Source organism: Odontesthes bonariensis, chromosome 4, assembly GCF_027942865.1.
Source record: "Odontesthes bonariensis isolate fOdoBon6 chromosome 4, fOdoBon6.hap1, whole genome shotgun sequence".
Lineage (NCBI taxonomy): Eukaryota > Metazoa > Chordata > Actinopteri > Atheriniformes > Atherinopsidae > Odontesthes > Odontesthes bonariensis.
This window is the reverse complement of record NC_134509.1, coordinates 3,156,641-3,177,766: the sequence shown is the minus strand read 5'-3', so window position 1 is coordinate 3,177,766 and position 21,126 is coordinate 3,156,641. Positions and strand designations below refer to the sequence as shown.

The 21,126-nt window shown below is 42.9% G+C and overlaps 2 protein-coding genes across 3 annotated transcripts in view; one reads left to right on the top strand and one right to left on the bottom strand.

The window, feature by feature from the left end:
* The first annotated feature begins 2,578 nt into the window (after positions 1-2,578).
* gng13a (guanine nucleotide binding protein (G protein), gamma 13a) lies at positions 2,579-6,075 on the top strand. 2 transcript variants are annotated; one of them, XM_075462500.1, is made up of 3 exons: positions 2,579-2,845; positions 5,429-5,533; positions 5,603-6,075. In XM_075462500.1, the coding sequence occupies exons 2-3, from the start codon at positions 5,436-5,438 to the stop codon at positions 5,706-5,708; spliced, it is 204 nt and encodes a 67-aa protein (XP_075318615.1). In that variant the 5' UTR covers positions 2,579-2,845; positions 5,429-5,435; the 3' UTR covers positions 5,709-6,075. The 2 variants fall into 2 exon arrangements, with proteins under 2 accessions (XP_075318615.1, XP_075318614.1); XM_075462499.1 differs by having other exon boundaries at positions 2,582-2,845; positions 5,397-5,533.
* Positions 5,899-21,126, bottom strand: part of chtf18 (CTF18, chromosome transmission fidelity factor 18 homolog (S. cerevisiae)) — a 28,709-nt gene continuing 13,481 nt past the window's right edge. The window contains exons 18-21 of the mRNA XM_075462498.1: positions 15,567-15,697; positions 12,297-12,543; positions 9,864-9,933; positions 5,899-6,284 (exon numbers count right to left, since the gene is read on the bottom strand). Coding sequence (XP_075318613.1) covers positions 6,163-6,284; positions 9,864-9,933; positions 12,297-12,543; positions 15,567-15,697 — 570 coding nt within the window. The 3' untranslated portion in view covers positions 5,899-6,162. The remainder of the gene's footprint in view (positions 6,285-9,863; positions 9,934-12,296; positions 12,544-15,566; positions 15,698-21,126) is intronic.

Here is a 21,126-nt window from a genome sequence, read left to right as displayed (position 1 = left end):
TCTATTTTCTGGCTACCGTGGATTATAACCTTTTATTTATTTTCATCACAAAGGATGATGTAGCTTAAACTCTGCCTGTATTCACAGGTTCCTCGGTGCCTGAAAAACGCCGCCCACAAGATGCCGGAACAAACCCGAGCGAGGCCGCGACAAGTCCGGATTTATTTGTGTATACGTTTGTTTATTTTGTGAAGCTCTTATCTAAATAAAGAATAAATTGTTGCTTTTCAGTATGTTTTTTTTTTTTTTTTTTTTCCCAGTTGTTAAAAAAAACTATAAAGTGACTTGAATTAAGGCAGTGAAATGTTAACATGTGAATTGTGCATTTAGCCAACAACTACTTATATTTTGCAGATGTAACATGTTTTGTGTTTTATTAATCAGCCTCATATTTGGGAGCAAGACCTCCCACTGCTGTTTTCACCCTTTTCCCTGACATTTGAATCAATGAAGGGGCTTTTGAATTGGGTTTAGAGGTGGTCCTACAGCATCACATCAGAGGAAGATGAGGTCTCACCTCCAGACCAGACACCTTTCAGAGTCCCACATCCCTCCTCTTGGCTCTACTCTACCATTTTTGCCGATATGTGCTCTTATCTTTTGGGGATTAATGAGCAGTAGCTCTTAGACTGTGGTGTTATAACCATTAGTAAGTAAATGTTTATTTATATAGCACATTTACAAGCGGCAGAGCCGCACCAAAGTGCTTTACAGTCAAAAAGTACATGGAGGAAGAGAAAAACAAAAGAAAATATCAAATAATAGATAAAAAGGGCTAGAGAACAGTGACTGGTGACGATTTAAAATAAGGAAAAGAAAAACATTTAAGGCAACCAGGGGACACTATATACAAGTGTTTAAAAACAAGGTAGGACCCTAACCAAAGGCCAGTTTAAAAGGGTTTTTATCAGGGATTTAAAACCATCTACCGAATCGGCTGCGCGGATGTGGAGGGGGAGACGGTTCCAGAGAGTGGGGGCCACTATGGCAAAGGCTCTGTCTCCTTTTGATTTTAGCCTGGACCTAGGCACTTCCAGAAGCAGTAGGTCGGCTGAACGAAGTGCTCTAGGGGGGATGTGACGGTGGAGGAGGTCGGACAGATATGAGGGGGCCAAGCCATGGAGGGATTTGTGGACTATGAGTAGCAGTTTGAAATTGATACGGAAGTGAATAGGGAGCCAGTGGAGTGATGCAAGGACCGGGGTGATGTGTTCACGTTTTTTTGTGCGGGTGAGGAGACGGGCAGCAGAGTTTTGAACCAGCTGCAGACGGTGGATTTGGGATTTGTCGATGCCAGTGTAAAGGGCATTGCAGTAGTCCAGTTGGGAAGAGATGAAGGCATGGATAGTTCTCTCAAGAGCACTCTGGGGCAGGTATGCTTTGATCTTTGCTAGGGTTCTTAGATGGAAAAAGCTTTTCCTAACCACTGCACTAACCTGCTTATTGAATTTGAAGGCACTGTCGAAAATAACGCCCAGATTTCTGACAGAAGGCCTGATGTTCGAGGCGAGAGGGCCCAGGGCATCGGTGGAGAAAGCCGGGGGAGGATTGCCAAAGACAATAATCTCAGTCTTCTGCTCATTTAGGTTGAGGAAGTTGGCACTCATCCATGACTTGATGTCTGCCAGACAGTCAACTAAAGAATGGATCGCAGCCTGCCCATCAGCCTTTAGGGGGAGATATAGCTGAACGTCATCGGCAAAGCAGTGGAAGGAGATGTTATGTCTGATCAGGATTTCCCCTAAGGGTAGGATGTATAGCAGAAACAGGATGGGACCAAGTATGGAGCCTTGAGGGACCCCGCAGGTTAGGGGGGCAACAGAAGAGACAGTCTCCGAGCTGGACAGAAAAGGTCCTGTCGGCCAGATACGACTGTAAGACTGTATTAGGATGGTCAGAGGACCACAACTTCTAGATTACCCCCAAAAGAACAAGGGCACCTTGCCTCCAAGGGGAGAAAGTGGTATTTGGCCCAAGTCTATATAGTTTAGTAATCAGATTAAAAAGCAAAAGACTAATCCAAATCAGGTTTCATATCATTTCAGATATTTATTGTTGGGCTGAGAGTGAATAAATAGGCTTCTGTGGTAGTTTTGTACCCATTCTTGGCTCTACCCTACCATTTTGACGATATGTACCCTTATCTTTTGGGGATTAAGGAGCAGTAGCTCTTAGAATGTGGTGTTAATAACCATCAGGATGGTCAGAGGACCACAACTTCTAGATTACCCCCAAAAGAACAAGGGCACCTACCTCTGCTAAATGGAGGGGTAGCGCCAAGGGGAGAAAGTCTATATAGTTTAGTAATCAGATTAAAAGGCAAATCCAAATCAGGTTTTATAGGCTATCATTTCAGGTATTTAGGCTATTGTTGTGCTGAGAGTGAATAAAGAGGCTTCCGTGGTAGTTTTGTATCCATTCTTGGCTCTAAATCTCCCAGCTGCCATGAATCACCTCTGCTCATTACAAAATGAACTCCCTGCCTGTTTTCCCTTTGGAGCGCGCCCTCATTTGCGTAATTTCCTTCCCCTGCTGAGCCACACTGTGCGCCCACATTTGCATACAGGTGCGTGCTGGGCACCGGCCCCTCGTTTGACTGTCAAAGCAGGCGGCAGGTCTGTCTCCACCCTGCGCATCCAGTCATTACCAGAGAGGAGCGCAGGGGAGTGCCTCGCTCTGTGCCGCGGACAGCCTCCTCCCACACTCAACCCGGACTCCTCTGCCGGCGAGACGCCACCGACTCTCCACTCCGAGCGGCTCCTGCCACCGTCACAGTCCGGTCCGCATCCTCTGTCCGCCGGCTGCACACCAACTCGAGCAGCGGTCTTCCCCGACAGGCCCGACGGTAAGAGCTCGTGTGTTTGCATCCATTTTTTATTTTTATTTTTCCAATCACGACACATCAAAGCTGATGTTTTCCTGCAGTCAGCTGACGCCTAAACTCGGGTTATTATTATTATCGGCGGTTATGCGGAAGATACACCGAAATGTACCGTAATAAGTGCGTGGAGGCTGAGCAGTGGCGTCCCGGTTCATGTGAGTGATGGAGACTTCTGTCACTGTCGCACATGTAGAGAATATTCTATTTAAGTGATGAAGGCCTCGTCAGGGACGCAGTGGGATGGCTGCTGCTGCAGGAAACAGGCACCGCGCAGCCGACCCACTTAGATCCATTAAAAAGATGAAGAGATGATGATGATGATGGAGAGGAGGAGGAGGAGGAGGGGGGTGCGATAGATAGAGAGGACCGGACTGATCCTTGGTTAACCTGAACTCTCCCTCTGCCCTGTGCTAATGTGGCCGGGCGGGGCTGGACTGCGCGTTAGGGATAGAAATCATGAGCACAGCCCGCGCGTGTAAGAGCCAGAGATTAAAACGGGAATAAAAATAAAAGAAAGCAAAGTCTCCTCCGTCGGTGCACGCCGCAAACTGTGCACTTATTCCTATTTTCAAACGTTGCGCACGTCCCTGCAAAGAACTGAAATTTAATGGCAGAATCCGTCAGTCCGGAGATGTTTCCACAGGCATCTGGCGCAAACTAATCCATTTATCCGTTCATTTCTTTTAATGAAGGCTTGGCGCATGTGATTTTCCAAGCCAAGGTGTTTCTTATTGGAAAAAATAAATAAATAAATCACAAAACGAGCCGACATTGTCTGCGTGTTTGCCGGATTCTGTCTGCGCAGCCGCCGCCGTTATTGACTGGAGCTCACAGCAGAAAACTAACCGTGATTTTTATTTATTTATTTTTGTCCCAAACGCTTTTTAAAAAGGGAACTGACAAACTCCAAAAAATAAAAACCAAACTGTGTGGTCCGGCGCTATACAAATAAAACCCGTTTCTCACGCAGTGCCGAGCCGAGCCGTCCTTTGGCTCCATGCCGGCCTTAAACGGGGATAACAGCCGGTATCTCATGTGTGTTTCCCCATCTTCATGGCTGCTGCTGCAGTTCAGGCTCAGCCCGGTCACCACATTTGAATACCACTCGGCAGGATTTGCCACATTTCAGTCACAAACTGCCAAAGCTGTGACAGAGCGCGCCAACACACCGCCGCGCGTACTGATGCGCCTTTTGGTCCTTTTCAACTTTCACCAGGTGATACGGCTTAGAACATCCTCACACATATAGGCTACATATATGTAATTATATATACACACAGCTATCCAGAGGACTGGATTCCAAAGCAAACAGCAGCTTTTGGTTTGTGCCACAAAGCGCGCAGCTCCACAGTCTCTCTGAAACTATTCAAAGATGAATGCGATGCCAGTTTATTTTAGGACATCTGCCATTGTATCTGTGTCATTCCGCAGCTGGAAATAGGCCCCATCAAAAGATTTGTCCTATTTTTGCTAAATAAACTAATTAAAATATGATTAATTTATTTATGTATTCTCATTGAATCTTTGCTAAATCAAATGAATCTGTGGATATTTGGCACGATAAGAGTATGAACGTAACAAGACTGTTATTTCTTCTTTGTGGGAGGGGGGGTGTTATTAATAAACATGAAAAGCAGGTCAGTTGTATCCGAGTGCAACTATTTAATTATTTCTATACTCTGCATTGCTTCTTCGCCTTGTGTAAAAGTCGCTGGAATTTGAAAAATAGTCCCCTTACAGTTGGTGTTTTGCGGTTTGAGGGTCTCGCCGCGCAGCCTTGCCTTGTTCGGTTTCCTTCGCTCTTTCCATGTTTCTACGCTCTACAAAAAGGGGCGATTCCCACTCTTTGTAGAAAATAACGAGCATTAAATAACACCTCAGTCAGGTTTTAGATGTTGCTTCAACACACCTGGTTCAGATTAAATGGACCTCTTCAACAGATTAATGATGCACTGATCTGAATCAGGTGTGTTGAAGCAGAGAAACGTCTAAAACCTGCAGGACAGCGGCCCCCCAGGACCGACTTTGGACAGAACAGTGGTCCTCCACAGGCTGACGGGGTTACTCAACACACGGCTGAAGAAGTCATTAAAAAATAAATAAAAAATAGCCTGAAATCCACTTACTCGTCATGGAACCCACCTCTGAAACCGAGGCTTCCTTTTGGTCTTATTTCACTGGTCACTTTATATTTTTAAACCGTTTATAATTGTATAAACATTTTTATTGCTTTATTACGTCTCGCTAATGGATGCTTGAATTTCCTTCGGGATCAATAAAGTCTATCTATCTTCTGAATTATCTTAATATTATTTTACTGGGTTTTTTTTTTGTTTGTTTTAAAATGTAGCACTCTGAGGTCATTAAATTGATGTAAAGTGCTTTATAAATAAAATATATTATTATTATTTTCTGTCTGCTCAGGTTTGTGTTTTTCTGAATTAAAAAAATAAATAAAAAATAGCCTGAAATCCACTTCCTCTAATCTAGAAATCTGACGCTTCTGTCTGCTCAGGTTTGTGTTTTTCTGCTTGTGTGCACGAGCAGCAGCATCATGGAGGAGTTAGATGTCCCCCAAATGAGGAGAGAAGTGGAGAGCCTTCAGTATCAGCTGGCAATCAACAGGGAGAAATCCTCCATCACCGTTACCGAGTGAGTCTCCGCCGTCCGTGCACACGCACGTGCACACGCATTTTAGTTAATTTTGCTTTGTTTTCGCAGGCTGGTGAAGTGGATCGAGGGCTGTGTTTGCGAAGATCCGTTTCTGAACCCCGAGTTGATGCGAGCCAACCCCTGGGTGGAGAAGGGCAAGTGTGTGATCCTCTAATGGCGTCACACACACATGCACGCACGCACGCACGCACGCTATCAATCAATGACGGATGCATACAATCTAAAAGAATCCTGCACTCCCACACGGCCTCGCTGCACCGACTCTCACACTCACTCCCTCTCACACACACCTTATTGCTTTTATCATGTTTATTTATTTGGAGATTCCTGAATGCTATTAAGGATGTGAAGACCAATGTGTGTGTGTGTGTGTGTGTGCACGAGTGTGAGTGTGAGTGTGTGTGTGAGAGTGTGTATAGCACTGAGTAGCTTTCTAGAGGTTTGAGCAATGTTCAACAACATGTTTTTATTGGCTCTTTACACTGTCAATCCAAATAAAGACTGTTTTGAATTAACAGAAATGCTTGCGAATTGATTGGGATGTTTTAATTCCCCACAGAACGAACAGATACAGATAAGCAGAGAGTGTGTGTGAGTGTGTGAGGGTGTTACAGAAGTTCTCTGATGTAGACGTTTCGTCTGACAGCGTTGGACATGCCCTCGTTGAACCGGAACCACACGTCACTGTTGCCCACCGCTGTTCCCATAGCGAGAACTGCACACTTATCACCTACAGGGAAGAGAAAGAGAACGAAAAACACAAACTTAATCCTAACAAAAATCTGTAAAATCGTTGTTTGAATCCAGTTTTCCCACGGCCGGGTTTCCGTACGACCGTCACTCAAATGTTGAGTGAACTTCTGACATGTTTGAAGGTGATGAAAGGCTGCAGCATGTTCTCCCTCCACATACATTCCCCATCATCAGAAACAGCTGATCGGTTATTTGTGTTGATGTCGTCTCCTCTTGTGAACATCAAACCCTAACAACAAGGAACAAAACCCCCCCGAGCGAGAGCAAAAGCTTTGATGGGGAAAAGGAAGATTTAGATAAGCGTTTAAGTTTCCACGGGACTTTCATCGGATGCAGTAAAGCACTCAGTGGGGTCACATGGCACTGAAAGGATCAGATTATTGGCTAAATTACAATCAGACTGAGTTATTAAGTGCATGTAGACACCTTAATCTGACTAAGAACTGGATCGGATGGGATTCAGACCCCGAGATAACTGGGTTGAAAGTCACTCTAAACCTGCTTGTAGACGCTGAAGCACGTGGTGAATCAGACTTTGCGTTCTGCGCATGCTCCAGATGTTTTCCCGGGGTCGTGACCCGGAAGTCAAAGGAGACGATATTCCTGTTGTTGTCGCCGTCAGAAAGAAACAAACAACGCGATGGAGAATGCTCCGTTGGGCATCGAGTTTGTGCAACAAGCAGCTCATCACAGACCAAATGTAGAGGGACGTAGCTTCATCTGGCTCTGCGTTCTCCATCTTTCTCCAACGCCTGAGTTTGTTGTTGTTGTTGGTGGTGAAGAGGTCAACAGGAAGTGGCTCTATTAGCAACAGTTGGAATGGGTACAGCGCCACCTATCATACCGGGGTATGACATGCTTTGTGCCTCTGATCCCATTCATTCACCTCCACATATCCAAGGAGAATTACCCTCGCTCAGCTCATTCTGATTGTAATTTAGCCAATAATCTGATCCTTTCAGTGCCATGTGACCCCACTGAGTGATGAAAACGCTGCTACCGTCACCTCTAACCGACGCAAACAGTATTAGTATAATAAGTAATTAGTATAATAATTAGTTATTTTCTAAAAAAAAAAAAAATCTACACATTGAAAAAAATGAAAGTCTTACCAAGTATATTTGTCTCATTTCTAGTCAAAATATCTCATTACACTTAATATAAGACACAACTGCCTAACAAGCACCATTTCAGCCAGATATAGGGACTTGTTTGAAGACAATACATCTGGAATATCTTGTTAAATGAAAAAGTCTTGAAAACAAATTGTTTTGAGTCACATATCATATGAAACAAGCTTTTTTTTTTACATTTGAAGAGGTTTTTAAGCTAATTTCAAGATCACTTTTATCTCAAAAGTCCTAAATATCACATCTTATTTCAAGAAAAATCTTGACAAGCTGATTTTCACTAGTTCCATTGGCAGATTTTTTTGCTTATTTCAAGCAAAAACGTCTTTTATTTGTTGTTTTTTTACTTATTTTTGGAGGGGCATTTTTTTTTCCAGTGCAGGCGATTTCAGCTGTCATGGAACAGAAATGACTGGGGCCATGTGTCCGACCACCTGATTAACACACACACATACAAATGTATGTACGTAAAGTAAATGTAGGTATTCACTTTCAGCTCCACTGAGCCTACAGATTTAACTCGATCTTAACTCATCATGGAGCCTAAAACGACCGACGGCACCGAGCCCACGTCTGTGGAAGACATCCACTTATCAGTGTGCTCAAATGGAGGTCTGGGTTATCAGCAAGGGCAGCAAGACACTCCAGCATTTGGAGCAGTGCCTGTTATAGTTGGTGGAGTCTTTGCCTTGTTGTTCCTGCTCTGACCTACAAACAGCCACAGCTCTGCTTTTCCACCCCGATTACCCTGTTGATCGATTGCTCTGGGGAAAGTTAGTGATTTTAATGGGTCCACTTTTAATTGCCACAACCGCTGAGTGCAGAATCTGGGCCCGACATGCTAGTTGTTGGAAGGCACTAATAGCATTTTATGTTTAAAAAATAAAAAGATACATATGACTGACAGCAAAAAAAAATGAAACATCCTTTTAAAGTAATGTTTGCCAAAGGCGGTGGGGCTGCTGGACATTAGCTGTTATCTGCCTGGTGGTGTCACACGTTTGAAAACCCGAAAACCACTCAGAAAAGTCTCGTTGGGTTTCTGGAATTACACTGACAGCTTTAAAGAAGAACGGCCGTAGTTCTGGGAGTATTTTACATTAAAGGAATATGAAGACCGTTTATTCTACTGTAGAGTTCACAAACATAAAAAGGTTGTAGATGAAGCTGTGTTAGTCCTGTGTGTGGTGAGGAATGTTTTTACCTTAAAGGGACAGTTCGCCTCTTTAGACATGAAGCTGTATAACATCCCATATCAGCAACATCATTTCTGAACATCTTCTTACCCCCTGCTGCGTCCTGTGAGCAGAGTTCCAGCCTCGTTTTGGTGTTGATGAAGGTAGTCCGGCTAGTTGGCTGGGGTTTAAAAAATAAAGCGTTTTGCTTCTCAGAACAATATGCGTTCAACAGAGTAATACATTTGCATCACAAAATGGTTCTCCAGGAAAAAGTCAGACCTCACAATCGCTTGGCCCTATTTTCTCTCCCTTCCTATCACTGCCTGCTGTGCAGACCGAAGTGCAGACCGAGCAGCAAACACCGTAACAGGCGCGGCTGTCGGCAGCAGGCAGTGATACGAAGGGAGAGAAAATAGTGCGTTGTGGCCATTTATGTTTGTAAATCATAAGTTCTATCAATTTAGTTTTCTTTGGGCAGTTCGAATATACTTTAGTTAGTTTGGAATCAAAATCTGTAATTCATTTTTAAATTTGAAAATGTTTAGATTATTTTGGTAACTTTTAGACCCTCCCATTAATCAGAGAGATTAAGAACACACCGGGGGGGGGGAGGGGCGTGTTGGAAGAGCTTTTTGTTGGTCAGATGTCCGCTGTGAAGACGGGAGGTTTTGGTAAAATTATTTTTTGACCACTTTTTGAGCTTGTAAAATCAGATTAAGTTAACTTTAGTTTTTCATCTAAGTTGTAACAGATTTTTAGTTATTGTTTTGTTCATATTTTTTGTTGGAAATAAACTACATATAATTTTTAAACCATCAAGTCGGAATTGCGTGCAAGAATCAAACCACCTGCTGCCGCCCACAGCCTTTCTTAGAAAATGTAGTTTGGAAGCTTAGAAGGCCGCGATGTGAGGTCTGACTTTTTCCTGGAGAAAAATTTGTGATGCAAATCGTTGTGATTTGCATCACAACCATTTTGTGATGCAAATGTATTACTCTTTTGAACGCATATTGTTCTGAGAAGCAAAACGCTTTATTTTTTAAACCCCAGCCAACTAGCCGGACTACCTTCATCAACACCAAAACGAGGCTGGAACTCTGCTCACAGGACGCAGCAGGGGGTAAGAAGATGTTCAGAAATGATGTTGCTGATATGGGATGTTACACAGCTTCATGTCAGAAGAGGCGAACTGTCCCTTTAATGAATGAAGCCAAAATAATGTCACTGAGTGCAGAGTCGCTCCGGTACCTGTGTCTGATGACAGCTGTTGTTTCTGGGGTTTGGGGGCAACAGCTCGACCAAAGAAATCCACCTCCGGCTGCAGGACACAAACACACGAGGAAGAGGAGAATTCAGCGAGGAAGTCGGTAAAACACTGTCCTCTGTAACCAGGTCAATATCAGCGAACAATCCCAGGCACATACACCTCCTCATTAGCCTATTTTCCTGGTTTCACCCTAAGGGACTGTGACCCAGTGGCTTCTCATTATCCCCGTTTCTTCCCCCTGGAGGCTCCATCACTCCATGACAACAATGCAGATCACTCAGAGAGGGTTTTGATTTTCAGTCCTTTCTAGAACGAGAACCGAAACTGCCACAATCAAAGACAAAATACAAAAATATACGCTCAATAGGCTTAATGAATACGTTGTTTCGCAACACAGGAACAGAGACCGGAGGAGAGGAAGGGGAACAGTGCTGACGGCCGGCTTTACATGCAGTTAAGCATAAAATCACCCGGCCAAGCAGCTTTTTCTTCCCTATAAAAAATAACAACGCTTAAAGGAGAATTCCGGCCATTTTACAAACATATCCCATCTGTTGGAGACCGCCAAAGGGAAAGCCGCGAGAAATTTTCATGCCCGCTGCGCAAAGTTGTCTAATTGCGCTGATTTCCATGAAAGCGGGCTCTATCAGGCAAGCGTTTAACCTAATTTAAAGGTTCAAAAAGATAACCCTGACCATCAAACTCGTCAAACTCTTCGATTCCAACATCAGAATCTGACGAACTATCCATCTCGAAATTGCAAACAATAAAATCCCGAGGGTTCTTATCTCCCGCAGCTGAATAATGGGCGAAGGTGCGCTCCTTCCAGCAGTCATGTGACACGTCATGACATCACGTTAAGAGCCTCAGGAAAGGTTAAACGCTTGCCCGATAGAGCCCGCTTTCATGGAAATCAGCGCAATTGGACAACTTTGCGCAGCGGGGATGAAAAGTTCTCACGGTTTTCCCTTTGGCCAACTTCCCTGGGTCTCCAACAGATGGGATACGTTTTTCCTTTAAAGCAAATTATAGGCCGAGAGAACACAAACTGTCGCAGGCCATTGAATAAACAAGCTGTTTGTTTCGTAGCTGCCTGACAGGAAACACCGTTTGTTCTACTTAAGAGTTTCTGGCGCCATTTTGTGAAGTAAAACCTCAGCATCCCGATGATTGACCTGCAGGTGAGAAGCTGAGCCCATGAAACCTTCTGAAGATATTTACTGGTGCGAGACAAATGTCACTTTTAAAATATAACAGAGGAAGAATGGGCCAGAGCTTGTTTAACAGCTCAAACTCAAACTATAAATACAAACTCTAAATTACTACAATACAAATGGATAAGTAGACAGTATATAACCCCAAGTAAGCTGCACCTTTTTAACCCAAATATCCCAGACACTTGCATTGAATGTAATCAACAAAAAGGTTCTTTACTCCATTGCATGTGGGAATGCCCTCTGATCCTCTCTTTTTGGGAAAAAGTGTTAAGCCTGGCCAGTCGAATCATTGAAAAAGAAGTACCTCTCAAACCAAAGTTATGTTTGCTAAACATTCACCCGGACAATTTTGTGACCTCCAAAAATGAAAAATCCCTACTCAATATTTGTTTTCTGGAAGCTAAAAGATGTACAGCCCGTTCATGGAAAAGGGAAAAACCTTGTACCACTTCACAATGGCTAACAGGGATGTCTTTTTACTTGGCTTTAGAAAGGATAAGCTACACCACAAAAAATAAACTTGACAAGTTTTGGAAAGTCTGGAAGGTTTTCTGTGATTTCCTTGAAAGAAATGACATTGAAGTAGATGGCTGGAATGAAGAGCTGAATTAGTATACACATTTATATTATTAATTATTTATTTTATTTTATTATTTTTTCTCCTTCCAGTTATTTATTTATTAATTGCATTTTAATAATTTTTATTGCTATGCTTTTTTTTTTTCTTCTTGTATGTACCTTTTTGTTCTATGTTGTTCACCGTTTGTTAATTAACAAAATGTGCAATAAAGATATGTTTAAAAAAAAAAAAAATGTCACTTTTAAAAATATTATTAGCAGCCGGCAAGAAAGCTGTAACCCGGAAATGGCTGCAGGCTTCACCTCCAACAGAGACAGACTGGATAGATGTTGTGCCAAATATTCAAAATATGGAAAGGATGAGCTTTTCGGTGAGTCTACGGATCGATAAGTATTCGCAATACTGGGAAAAATGGATTGTGTTTGTGGCCACGAGAGATGCTCACTGAGCCATTACTGTATGAACCGACTTGCATCATCAGCATAAAGTCTGTTTGAATGTGTAGGTGACCAACTGTTTGTTCCATGTTTTTCTGTTTATTATATGTTGTTTCTTTCTATAAAAATAAAGTCTAAAAAGATTCAGAAATAGTTTGAGAGCGTGTCTGTGCGTCTCACCCTGGTCTCCACCGTGGTCTGTCTGACAATGTTCTCCAGCCTCTGCTGATGGTTGCGTGTTGCTTTAGGAGCGGCGCTCTTTTTCTCCTCCTCTTTCTGCACCGGCGCAGGGTTTCGCCGCTGCATCAGTTGCTCGGCTCTCCTCATCTTCTCCTGCTCCATCTCTCTGCTGATGGTCTGTTTGGCCTGGTAGGTCAGCTGGCGGTGCGGCGGCAGGCCTGGAAACCTCGCCACCTCCTCAACGCGCCTGCAAACACGAGAAAACACACAAGCTTCTGCCATCAGACCTCTGGAGCTCGTTCAGAAAGCTGCTGCTCTCATCATTTGTCTTTTATAAGAAGGAAGGAACACTGGACAAAAGTCAGTGGAGCAAAGTGCCAATCTGAGCACTCACCTGGTGAAATGTCAGGTTTAAAAATCACTGGATAAAACAACATCAGTACACAATATACCAAGGGTGGCCAACCGGTCAGAGCCGCATTTTTTACTGTGTTACCACAAAGAGCCACATTATTTTTGAAAAATGACTGAATTCTCTCCGTTCCATCCGTTTGTTCTTGACTCGCTCTCGTCTCGGTCACATCAGCGCTGATATTAAAGCAAAATGAGTCAAAAACAGGCGTGTTTGGAAAGCTTCTTCCCAGTGAGGAGACGGAAGAAGAGGCTGTGACCACTAAGAAAAAGAAAGCTGCATTTTGAAGGCATGTTTAAGCGTTACCATAGCGACCAGAGTGCGTTAGGAGGCAGAGAGGATGTTACGTCAGGAGGACGCTGCTAATAAAGTTACACACAAGTACACAGTGGATTCAAGTTTATTATTATATTTACTAAATAGCACAGGGTCTGTGTTAGTTGTATTACTTTATTTTGTAGTATTTATCCGCCACACCTGAAAGGCCGGTCTGTGAAAATATTGTCTGACATTAAACCGGTCCATGGAGCAAAAAAAGGTTGGAGACCCCTGCCGTATTGAACTCAAACCAAGCGGAAAAAAATTTAAAAAAAACATTTATATGAACGCCGCGGGTTGGCCACCACTGCAATATACGGACTGATATTGAGGATGCTTATCCAGCAAACTGTGAATACGTTAGAGTTGTGGTAAAAGATACCAACAGTACTTCAAAGTTGAAAGTTAAGGCAAACTAGAAATATCGCGTACATTTTTTCATGTGCTGTAAATGACACAAATACACATCTATCCCTTTAACGGAGCTAACCAAACTCACACACCACAGAAACTACTCTTAAAAAAAAAAAGCAGGAGTACTGTTAGACTACGCTGCATTAAATCGAATTAATGTAAGAAACGTGAGCGTTTGCGCCTCAAACAGAGCAAACTTCCACTTTGGGCGCCACGGTTTCCGTGTTTTCCCTGAGCGGAAAACCCTGAATATGTCATCCTCTAAAAGCGTAATCTTCTTAAGAGCTTCAGCACACTCACAGAAGCGCGTAGTCTCACCCAACGCTTGATGGATCAACAAAAACAGTGAGTTCTTACTACGATTTACGCCGGCCGTGCAGGAAAACTGTTAAATATCAGAGCTGAGCCGCCCTCACAAATAACACACGGTGCAGGTCGTAGAAATGAGTGTTAACCCTTCAGTTCATGGCTGAAAGCACAGAGAGATATTATCCATTTACCACAAGGTCCATATCATTTATCAACATCACTTACATTACGTTCTGGCTTCACTTTACTTATATTTCAACACATAATCATATCAATTTTGGGAATATTGCAACAGTCCTCAGATCGAAGCATTATGTTGCGGTAGAGAACATTTCAAGCTTTTAAAAAGGTTAAAGTTCATTGTCTCTTGCTGCTCAAAGCTTCCAACGTCAGTTCCACCCGAATCTGATCAATCAGAGTCCTGCTGGGAGTGGCTGTCTGATGTTTTATAGCCCCACGGCGCCCCATAATGCCTGGATCCTGCATCTGTCAGAGCGTGGCGTTGTGGTGTGCCAGAGAGGGCAGGTACAGGAAGGTGTAGAGCAGCAGCAGCAGCAGCAGGGCCAACACCAGCGGCAGGCACCAGTCGTTGGTGACCAGGACTTCGTCACAGCGAGCCTGAAAGAAGGAGCCGCCGCCGGCAGCCCGCCGCTCTTCGGTCTGATCCCACATGGCTGAAGTCAGTCAGTCAGTCAGTCTGTGGTGTAACTCAGGAGTCACGAAGCCTTACAAAGTCAAAGCATCTTCCAGATTTGATGTAATTCTGACAGCCTTTGTGTCATAAATGCAGATTTCCTACTAATTTATCTCTCTAATCAATCCAAACTGAATCTATCCACCCTCTCCTCTGTTTGTCCAGCCACCTGTCCCCCCCCCCCCCTGGTTACGCTTTTCCGTTTGCTACCCTGCTCTAACGCCACGATTACCACGCACAAACACACACCCACCCCTCCAGGTGTTAAGGGGATTACGCTCCTCTAAGCCGCCATGCAGAGAACCAACATGTGGACAGGAGCCGTGACCTTCAACACCCCCACAAAATGCACATCTGCTCCGCGTGCCTCCATACGCTACATACAAACCATCTGCCACTAAAGAATTGGAAATCCAGAACAGCTCCTTCCAGCACACAATGGATCAAAGAGACTGTGTCATTTTTGAAAGTAGAGAAAATTAGATATTCAAGTTGAAGAAACTTGAGCAAATTTTACAGTAAATGGCAAATATTTATGGACTTTTTTTTTTATTATGGAAAAAAAAATTTATTATAGAAAAAAAAAAATTACTGTAGATTTGTACATAGCGAATGTTTATTCACTATTTTTATTTATTTTATATTTATTTTATTCTATTTGCTTGTTTTTACTACTTTAATTGTTTTCATATCTTTACTGTATGCTGCTGCAACAAAACAATTTCCCAAATTGGGATTAATAAAGTCTTTATCTATCCATTTCTTCTTTTATTTATTTATTTATTTATTTTTCTATTATTTATGTAATTTATCTGTTATGTTTATGCAGACAGTTTAATCATCTTAAACAGACTATGTCATAAATCCTTTTTCATTGTATAGTCTATTTGGCCTTTTTTTTCCTGCAATTATTTGTTCTTAAAACATAAAATTATAATTTAAATCTAAGGGTGTATACAAACATGTTTAATGACCACACCATTGTATACCGCTATACGTAAGTGCCTCTGTTACTCTTGTATACACATCAATAAAGAATATTAAACAAAAACAAAAACAAAACAAAAGAAAAAATGCACATCTGTTCGGCGTGCCTCCATACGCTGCGATGTGTTGGACTTACGGCTCCAGCACGTAGGTGTACTGGCCTTCAGGCGTGCGGTCCTGCCTGTACGACAGGTTGTAGGCCAGCATGGTGTCGATCAGCTCGTGCATCTGCTCCTTCTCTCTGCTGCTGAACAGCTGCGGGTTCACCTGAAGGAGGCACACAAACGTACACTGTGACAAAGCGGAAAATCAAACCCCGTCCCTCGGCTCACCCACAAAAAAACCCTGTGTTGATTCAAAAGAAGCCGACCGAAGCCTTCAAATAAAGAATATTTCATTACAGTTGAGGTTGTTGCTGATATGGTGTGATGCACACATCACAGCAGCTTTAAAGTCTTTACTCTGGCTTCACAGTCAGTCACAGAATAGATTTTAAAAGCCTGCTGATGGTTTACATCTGTGATCTGTTCAGAGAATATAAAGCCAGCAGAGCTCTTAGATCCAAGGACTCAGGTCAGCTGGTCCAGTCCAGAGTCCAGACTAAACATGGAGAAGCAGCATTTAGCTGTTATGCTGCAAACAAGTGGAACAAACTGCCAGTGGAGATTAAACTTTCACCAAATGGAGACATTTTTAAATCCAGGTTAAAAACATTTCTGTTCTCATGTGTCTATGCATGAAATCTGCACGCTATCGTTGAACTTATATGGACTGTTGCTTGTTTTTAAATTCATTTAAATGATTTTATTTGTTTCTCTTTATATTCTTTTATGTGTTTTTAATGCTTCTTCCACTCCCTGCTGCAATGCTTTTATTTTATGTGAAGCACTTTGAATTGTTTTGTACATGAAATGTGCTACAAATAAATTTGATTTAATAATAAATTTATTTGTAGAGCACTTTATACTGAATGAACAGTCTCAAAGTGCTACATTAAAAATATGAACATGGAGAGCGAGCGTCTCCAGAGAAAAAAATAATAATAATAAAATGGCCTAATCAAAGGCTTTTTTAAAAAGGTAGGTTTTTAGGCCTTTTTTAAAAGTGTCCAGGGTCAATGGAGCTCTCAGGTGGTCAGGGAGAGCATTCCAAAGACAGGGAGCGGCGTGGCAAAAGGCTCTGTCTCCCATGGTTCGGAGCTTGGTCCTTGGGATCTGGAGGAGGTTTGCCTGACCGGAGCGGAGGTGTCGTGGAGAGGGTAGAGGGGTGAGTAGCTCCTTCAGGTAGGTTGGGGCAGTACCATGGAGGCACTGGTGGGTCAGTAACGAAATCTTGTATGTGATCCTGAGGGAAACAGGAAGCCAGTGGAGGGATTTGAGGACTGGTGTGATGTGCTCGAATTTTCTTGTCCTTGTGAGGATCCGGGCAGCACAGTTTTGGATGTATTGGAGCTTCTGAATGTTTTTATTTGGGACCCCGATGAGAAGGGCGTTACAGTAGTCCAGCCTGGTGGAGACAAAGGCGTGGACAAGTTTTTCTGCATCTGGGAGAGAGAGTGATGGGCGGAGTTTTACAATGTTTCTAAGGTGGTAAAAAGAGTTTTTGCAAAGCTGTTTGATGTGGAGGTCGTAGGTCAAGTGAGGGTCCATTATTACTCCGAGGTTGGTGACTGATGAGGAAAGGTGGATGTTGTGGCCGGCGAAGGTGATACTGGTAATGGAGGATGACCGGGTCTGATGTGGGGTGCCAACGAGAATTGCTTCAGTTTTTGAACTGTTTAGCTGCAGAAAGTTTTCCTTCATCATTTGATATTCATTGGCTCCTGTTATTATATTATAATATATATATATTTTAAATCTTTTTATTGAGAAAAAGAAACAAGAGTAGTGACAATGACTTATCGGTAAGGTTGCATAAGATTTATCTTCTTCTTTTTTCTTTTTAAACACACAGAACACCACCCACCCACCCTGACTGGACCAAAATAATAATAAGAAAAATAAGAAGGTTTTAGTAACAGGTAACTATGAATAGATACACCTGAATAAAATTAAAACACAAATAAATGAATAGGATTTCAATGAGGGATAGCATGCCTACAGAGTGTGCTGTAGTGCGGGCTCAAGCCACAAGACTCTAAAGACTACTGACATCTTCCAGCTTAGTCTATCAGTGTGTTGGAAGTTCTTGAAGATTACTAAAGTATGACAGAAGAGGTTCCCAGACTGACTGAAATTTGTCTGAGCCTCTTATTGCAAATTTAATCTTCTCCAAACATAAAAATAACATACCATCTTTTAGCCATTGTGCTGCAGTGGGGGGGATATTTGATTTCCAATTAAGTAATATTAGTCTTCGCGTAAGAAAAGAAACAAATGCTGTGATGTTGACTTGCTTCTTCGTCGAGCTTATGTCCTCATTTGGTACACCGAATAATGCAATCATTGCACAAGGTTGTAAAGCAACTCCAAGGACATTAGACAGTACGTCAAATATGGCCGACCAGTACCCAGATAGCTTATGGCAAGACCAAAACATATGTGTCAGATCTGCCACACCAGCATGACATCTGATACAACTGCTATCGATATTTGGATAAAAGGAGGATATTTTCGCTCAACTCCAATGCAGGTGATGTACCACCTTAAACTGAATCAGACCCGGACTGTGTTCAAAACCGCCTACTACATACTACATACTGCAGACTCATCAATCAGACAGTATGCAGAGCGTTTACCCACAATGCATTTGGCTCCTGCCTGAGCCGAAATCAGCCGGCCTGAAGCTGATTTCTCTTAAACTCTAAACTCTGTAAACTTTAGCAACATTTGAAACATTCTCAGGTGAGAAAGTAGTCGTTTAGATCCCCAACGTGTTGAAAACCTGACAAAATACCGGCTGTTTACAACTTTGTTCCCACGAATTCGGCGCTACTAAAGCTAGCCGCAGTGAGCAACGCACTTCCGGTTATTTTCACAAAATAAAATACCCGTTGCCTTTTATCATAGGGAAAGCCATTACCATACAATTGGTGCTTTTGTTTTGAAAACAGGAAGTGAACCTACCGTCGTTGTAGCTAGCTTGAAACTGCCGTTTTGACAGGAAATGACGATCGGCGATGTCACGTTACGTTGCATCTTGGGTAGTTTGAGTATGAGTGGTAACCTCATGATGCATACCCAACATTTCGGAGAATCTAGTATGCATCCGGGAACTTCTCGCTAATGGCGCTTTTCCACTAGCTCGGCACGGCTCGCCACGGCTCGGTTTGGTTGTGTTTCCATCATACTTCGGGCCTCCTGGACGTGGGCGGGGTGGTCGTAACACGGCTGCGCGTGTTGCTGCTCACCCTGTGGCTTTTTGTCACACAGAAGGCAAGAGAATAGAGCCAGAGAAGACTCCTGGCCGCCAGACAAAACAGTATTGAAAAGTACCTGAGAGTTTTGTTACGAGCTTCAAAAAGACGACGTTTGGAGGAAAGCTAACGGTTGCTAACGCTAGCTTTTATTATCCGCGTTATGACGACACTCACGCCCAATCAGTGGAAGGCAGTCGGCTGACGTCACATTTTAGTAACGCTTCGGCCCGCTTGGAACCAGGGCTGAGGTGATACGGAAAATCGTACCGGTTGCAGGTACGGCGTGCTAGTGGAAACACGCAATAGCGCGCCGAGCCGAGCCGAAGCGAGCTAGTGGAAAAGCGCCATTACTCAAACTCGCTTACTGACTCAAAAAGTTTGTAGGGGTAGTGGGAGAAGTAGGAAAAGTATGCGGTTTCGAGCACAGTCCCAGTCTTGCACAGGAGGTGCTAGTATTCACTCTATTCAAAACTGCAGTCCAAAGCTTTTCTGAGATTTCAGTTCCAAGTTCCTTCTCCCAGCCACATTTGATCCTGTCCATCTTGGCATTGTCCATTGACATGATCCTTGTGTAAGAAAGTGCTGTAAAACCCTTCAGCCAAAAGGGAACTTCCAAAAATTAAATCTGCAAGTGACTCACTGGGAAGGTTAGGAAACTGTGGGCTATGGCTCTTAGCAAAGTGACGGGTTTGAAAGTAGCGAAATAGGTCCTTTTGTTGGAGGCCATATTTGAGACGCAAATCATTGAAGCTAGAAAAGGTTCCATCTACATATAGATCACCAAACCTCATGATCCCTTTACTATGCCATGCTACAAAAGGTATAATATATCTCTAACTCACATTGTAAATGTGTTGAGGACATCGGACCCAAACCCAGACTTTCCATCCCACATGTTGATTTAGTCTCTTTCACACAGCTTCAACAGATTACCGTGTCAAAGTCACTCTTCCCTCTTAAGCTGCTTAAGAAAGAATTCTCCAGAGTCGACCCTCTTGTTGTACAAATATTCCATAAATCTCTGGCTCTTTCCATGACAGCTTGAAAGCGTGTCACCGTCAACGTGCTGCCAAAGAAACCCAAATCGGAGCCTCTTTCTCCAACTCAAAAATGTCTTTTAGGCCACCGTTATGGAAGTTACCCACCTGCACAGTTTCTATCATTTACAAATAACAGCTTCCAGTCTGGTTTCAGAGTGCTTCATAGCACATAAAAACACTGCTCAGGTGACTAATGACCTCCTGCTCAGCGCCGACAGCTGAGACGGATCAACTGAGCCCCCCTCTGGTCAGTTTTTCTGCATACATGCTGCTTCTACCTATCTACTGTGCCATTAAAACCCACAGTGATTAATTCTAGCCTCTGCCTTGATGCTCACGTTAAAGGCTTTTCAGTCGATAAATCAGGCGTTCGTCAGGTCTCCTTCTGCAGTCTCCACATCCAAGAGACATTTTCACATGGCCCCCCCGTGTCCATCTCACGCCTACCAACTTTTAAATATTACTCACCTTTACAGACTTAATGATCTTCCCTGCAGGAGTCGGTGAGGTGGCAGATGCCACTGAGGTCGAAGGATGTGACCCTGATAATTATTTTCCATGACACTCATCCCATTAGAGCACCCACTATATTGAACTGGACTATGGTCAGTTATAGCCATTTCCAAATCCTTTTTTTTTTTTTAAAACCCCGTCTTAACAAACTGATGTTTTCTTTTTTTTTTTTTTACTTGTAATTTCTACATATATTCATTCAATTTATTCATCTCATTGTTTCTACCTCCTCTATAGGCCTGTCACATTCAGCCTTTTTATTCGACATGAGTTTCTCTCATTCTATTTTGTAGAGCACTTTGTATCATTAAGAAAAGAGTAATACATTTGCAACACAAAATTGTTCTCCAGGAAAAAGTCAGACCTCACAATCGCTTGGCCCTATTTTCTCTCAAATATATTCAAATATAAAAATGAATTGCAGATTTTGATTCCAAACTAACTAAAGTATATTCTAACTGCCCAAAGAAAACTAAATTGATAGAACTTATGATTTACAAACATAAATGGCCACAACGCACTATTTTCTCCCCCTTCGTATCACTGCCTGCAGACAGCCGCGCCTGTTACTGTGTTTGCTGCTCGGTCTGCACAGCAGGCAGTGATACGAAGGGAGAAAAAATAGGGCCAAGCGATTGTGAGGTCTGACTTTTTCCTGGAGAACCGTTTTTGTGATGCAAATGTATTACTCTGTTGAACGCATATTGTTCTGAGAAGCAAAACGCTTTATTTTTTAAACCCCAGCCAACTAGCCGGACTACCTTCATCAACACCAAAACGAGGCT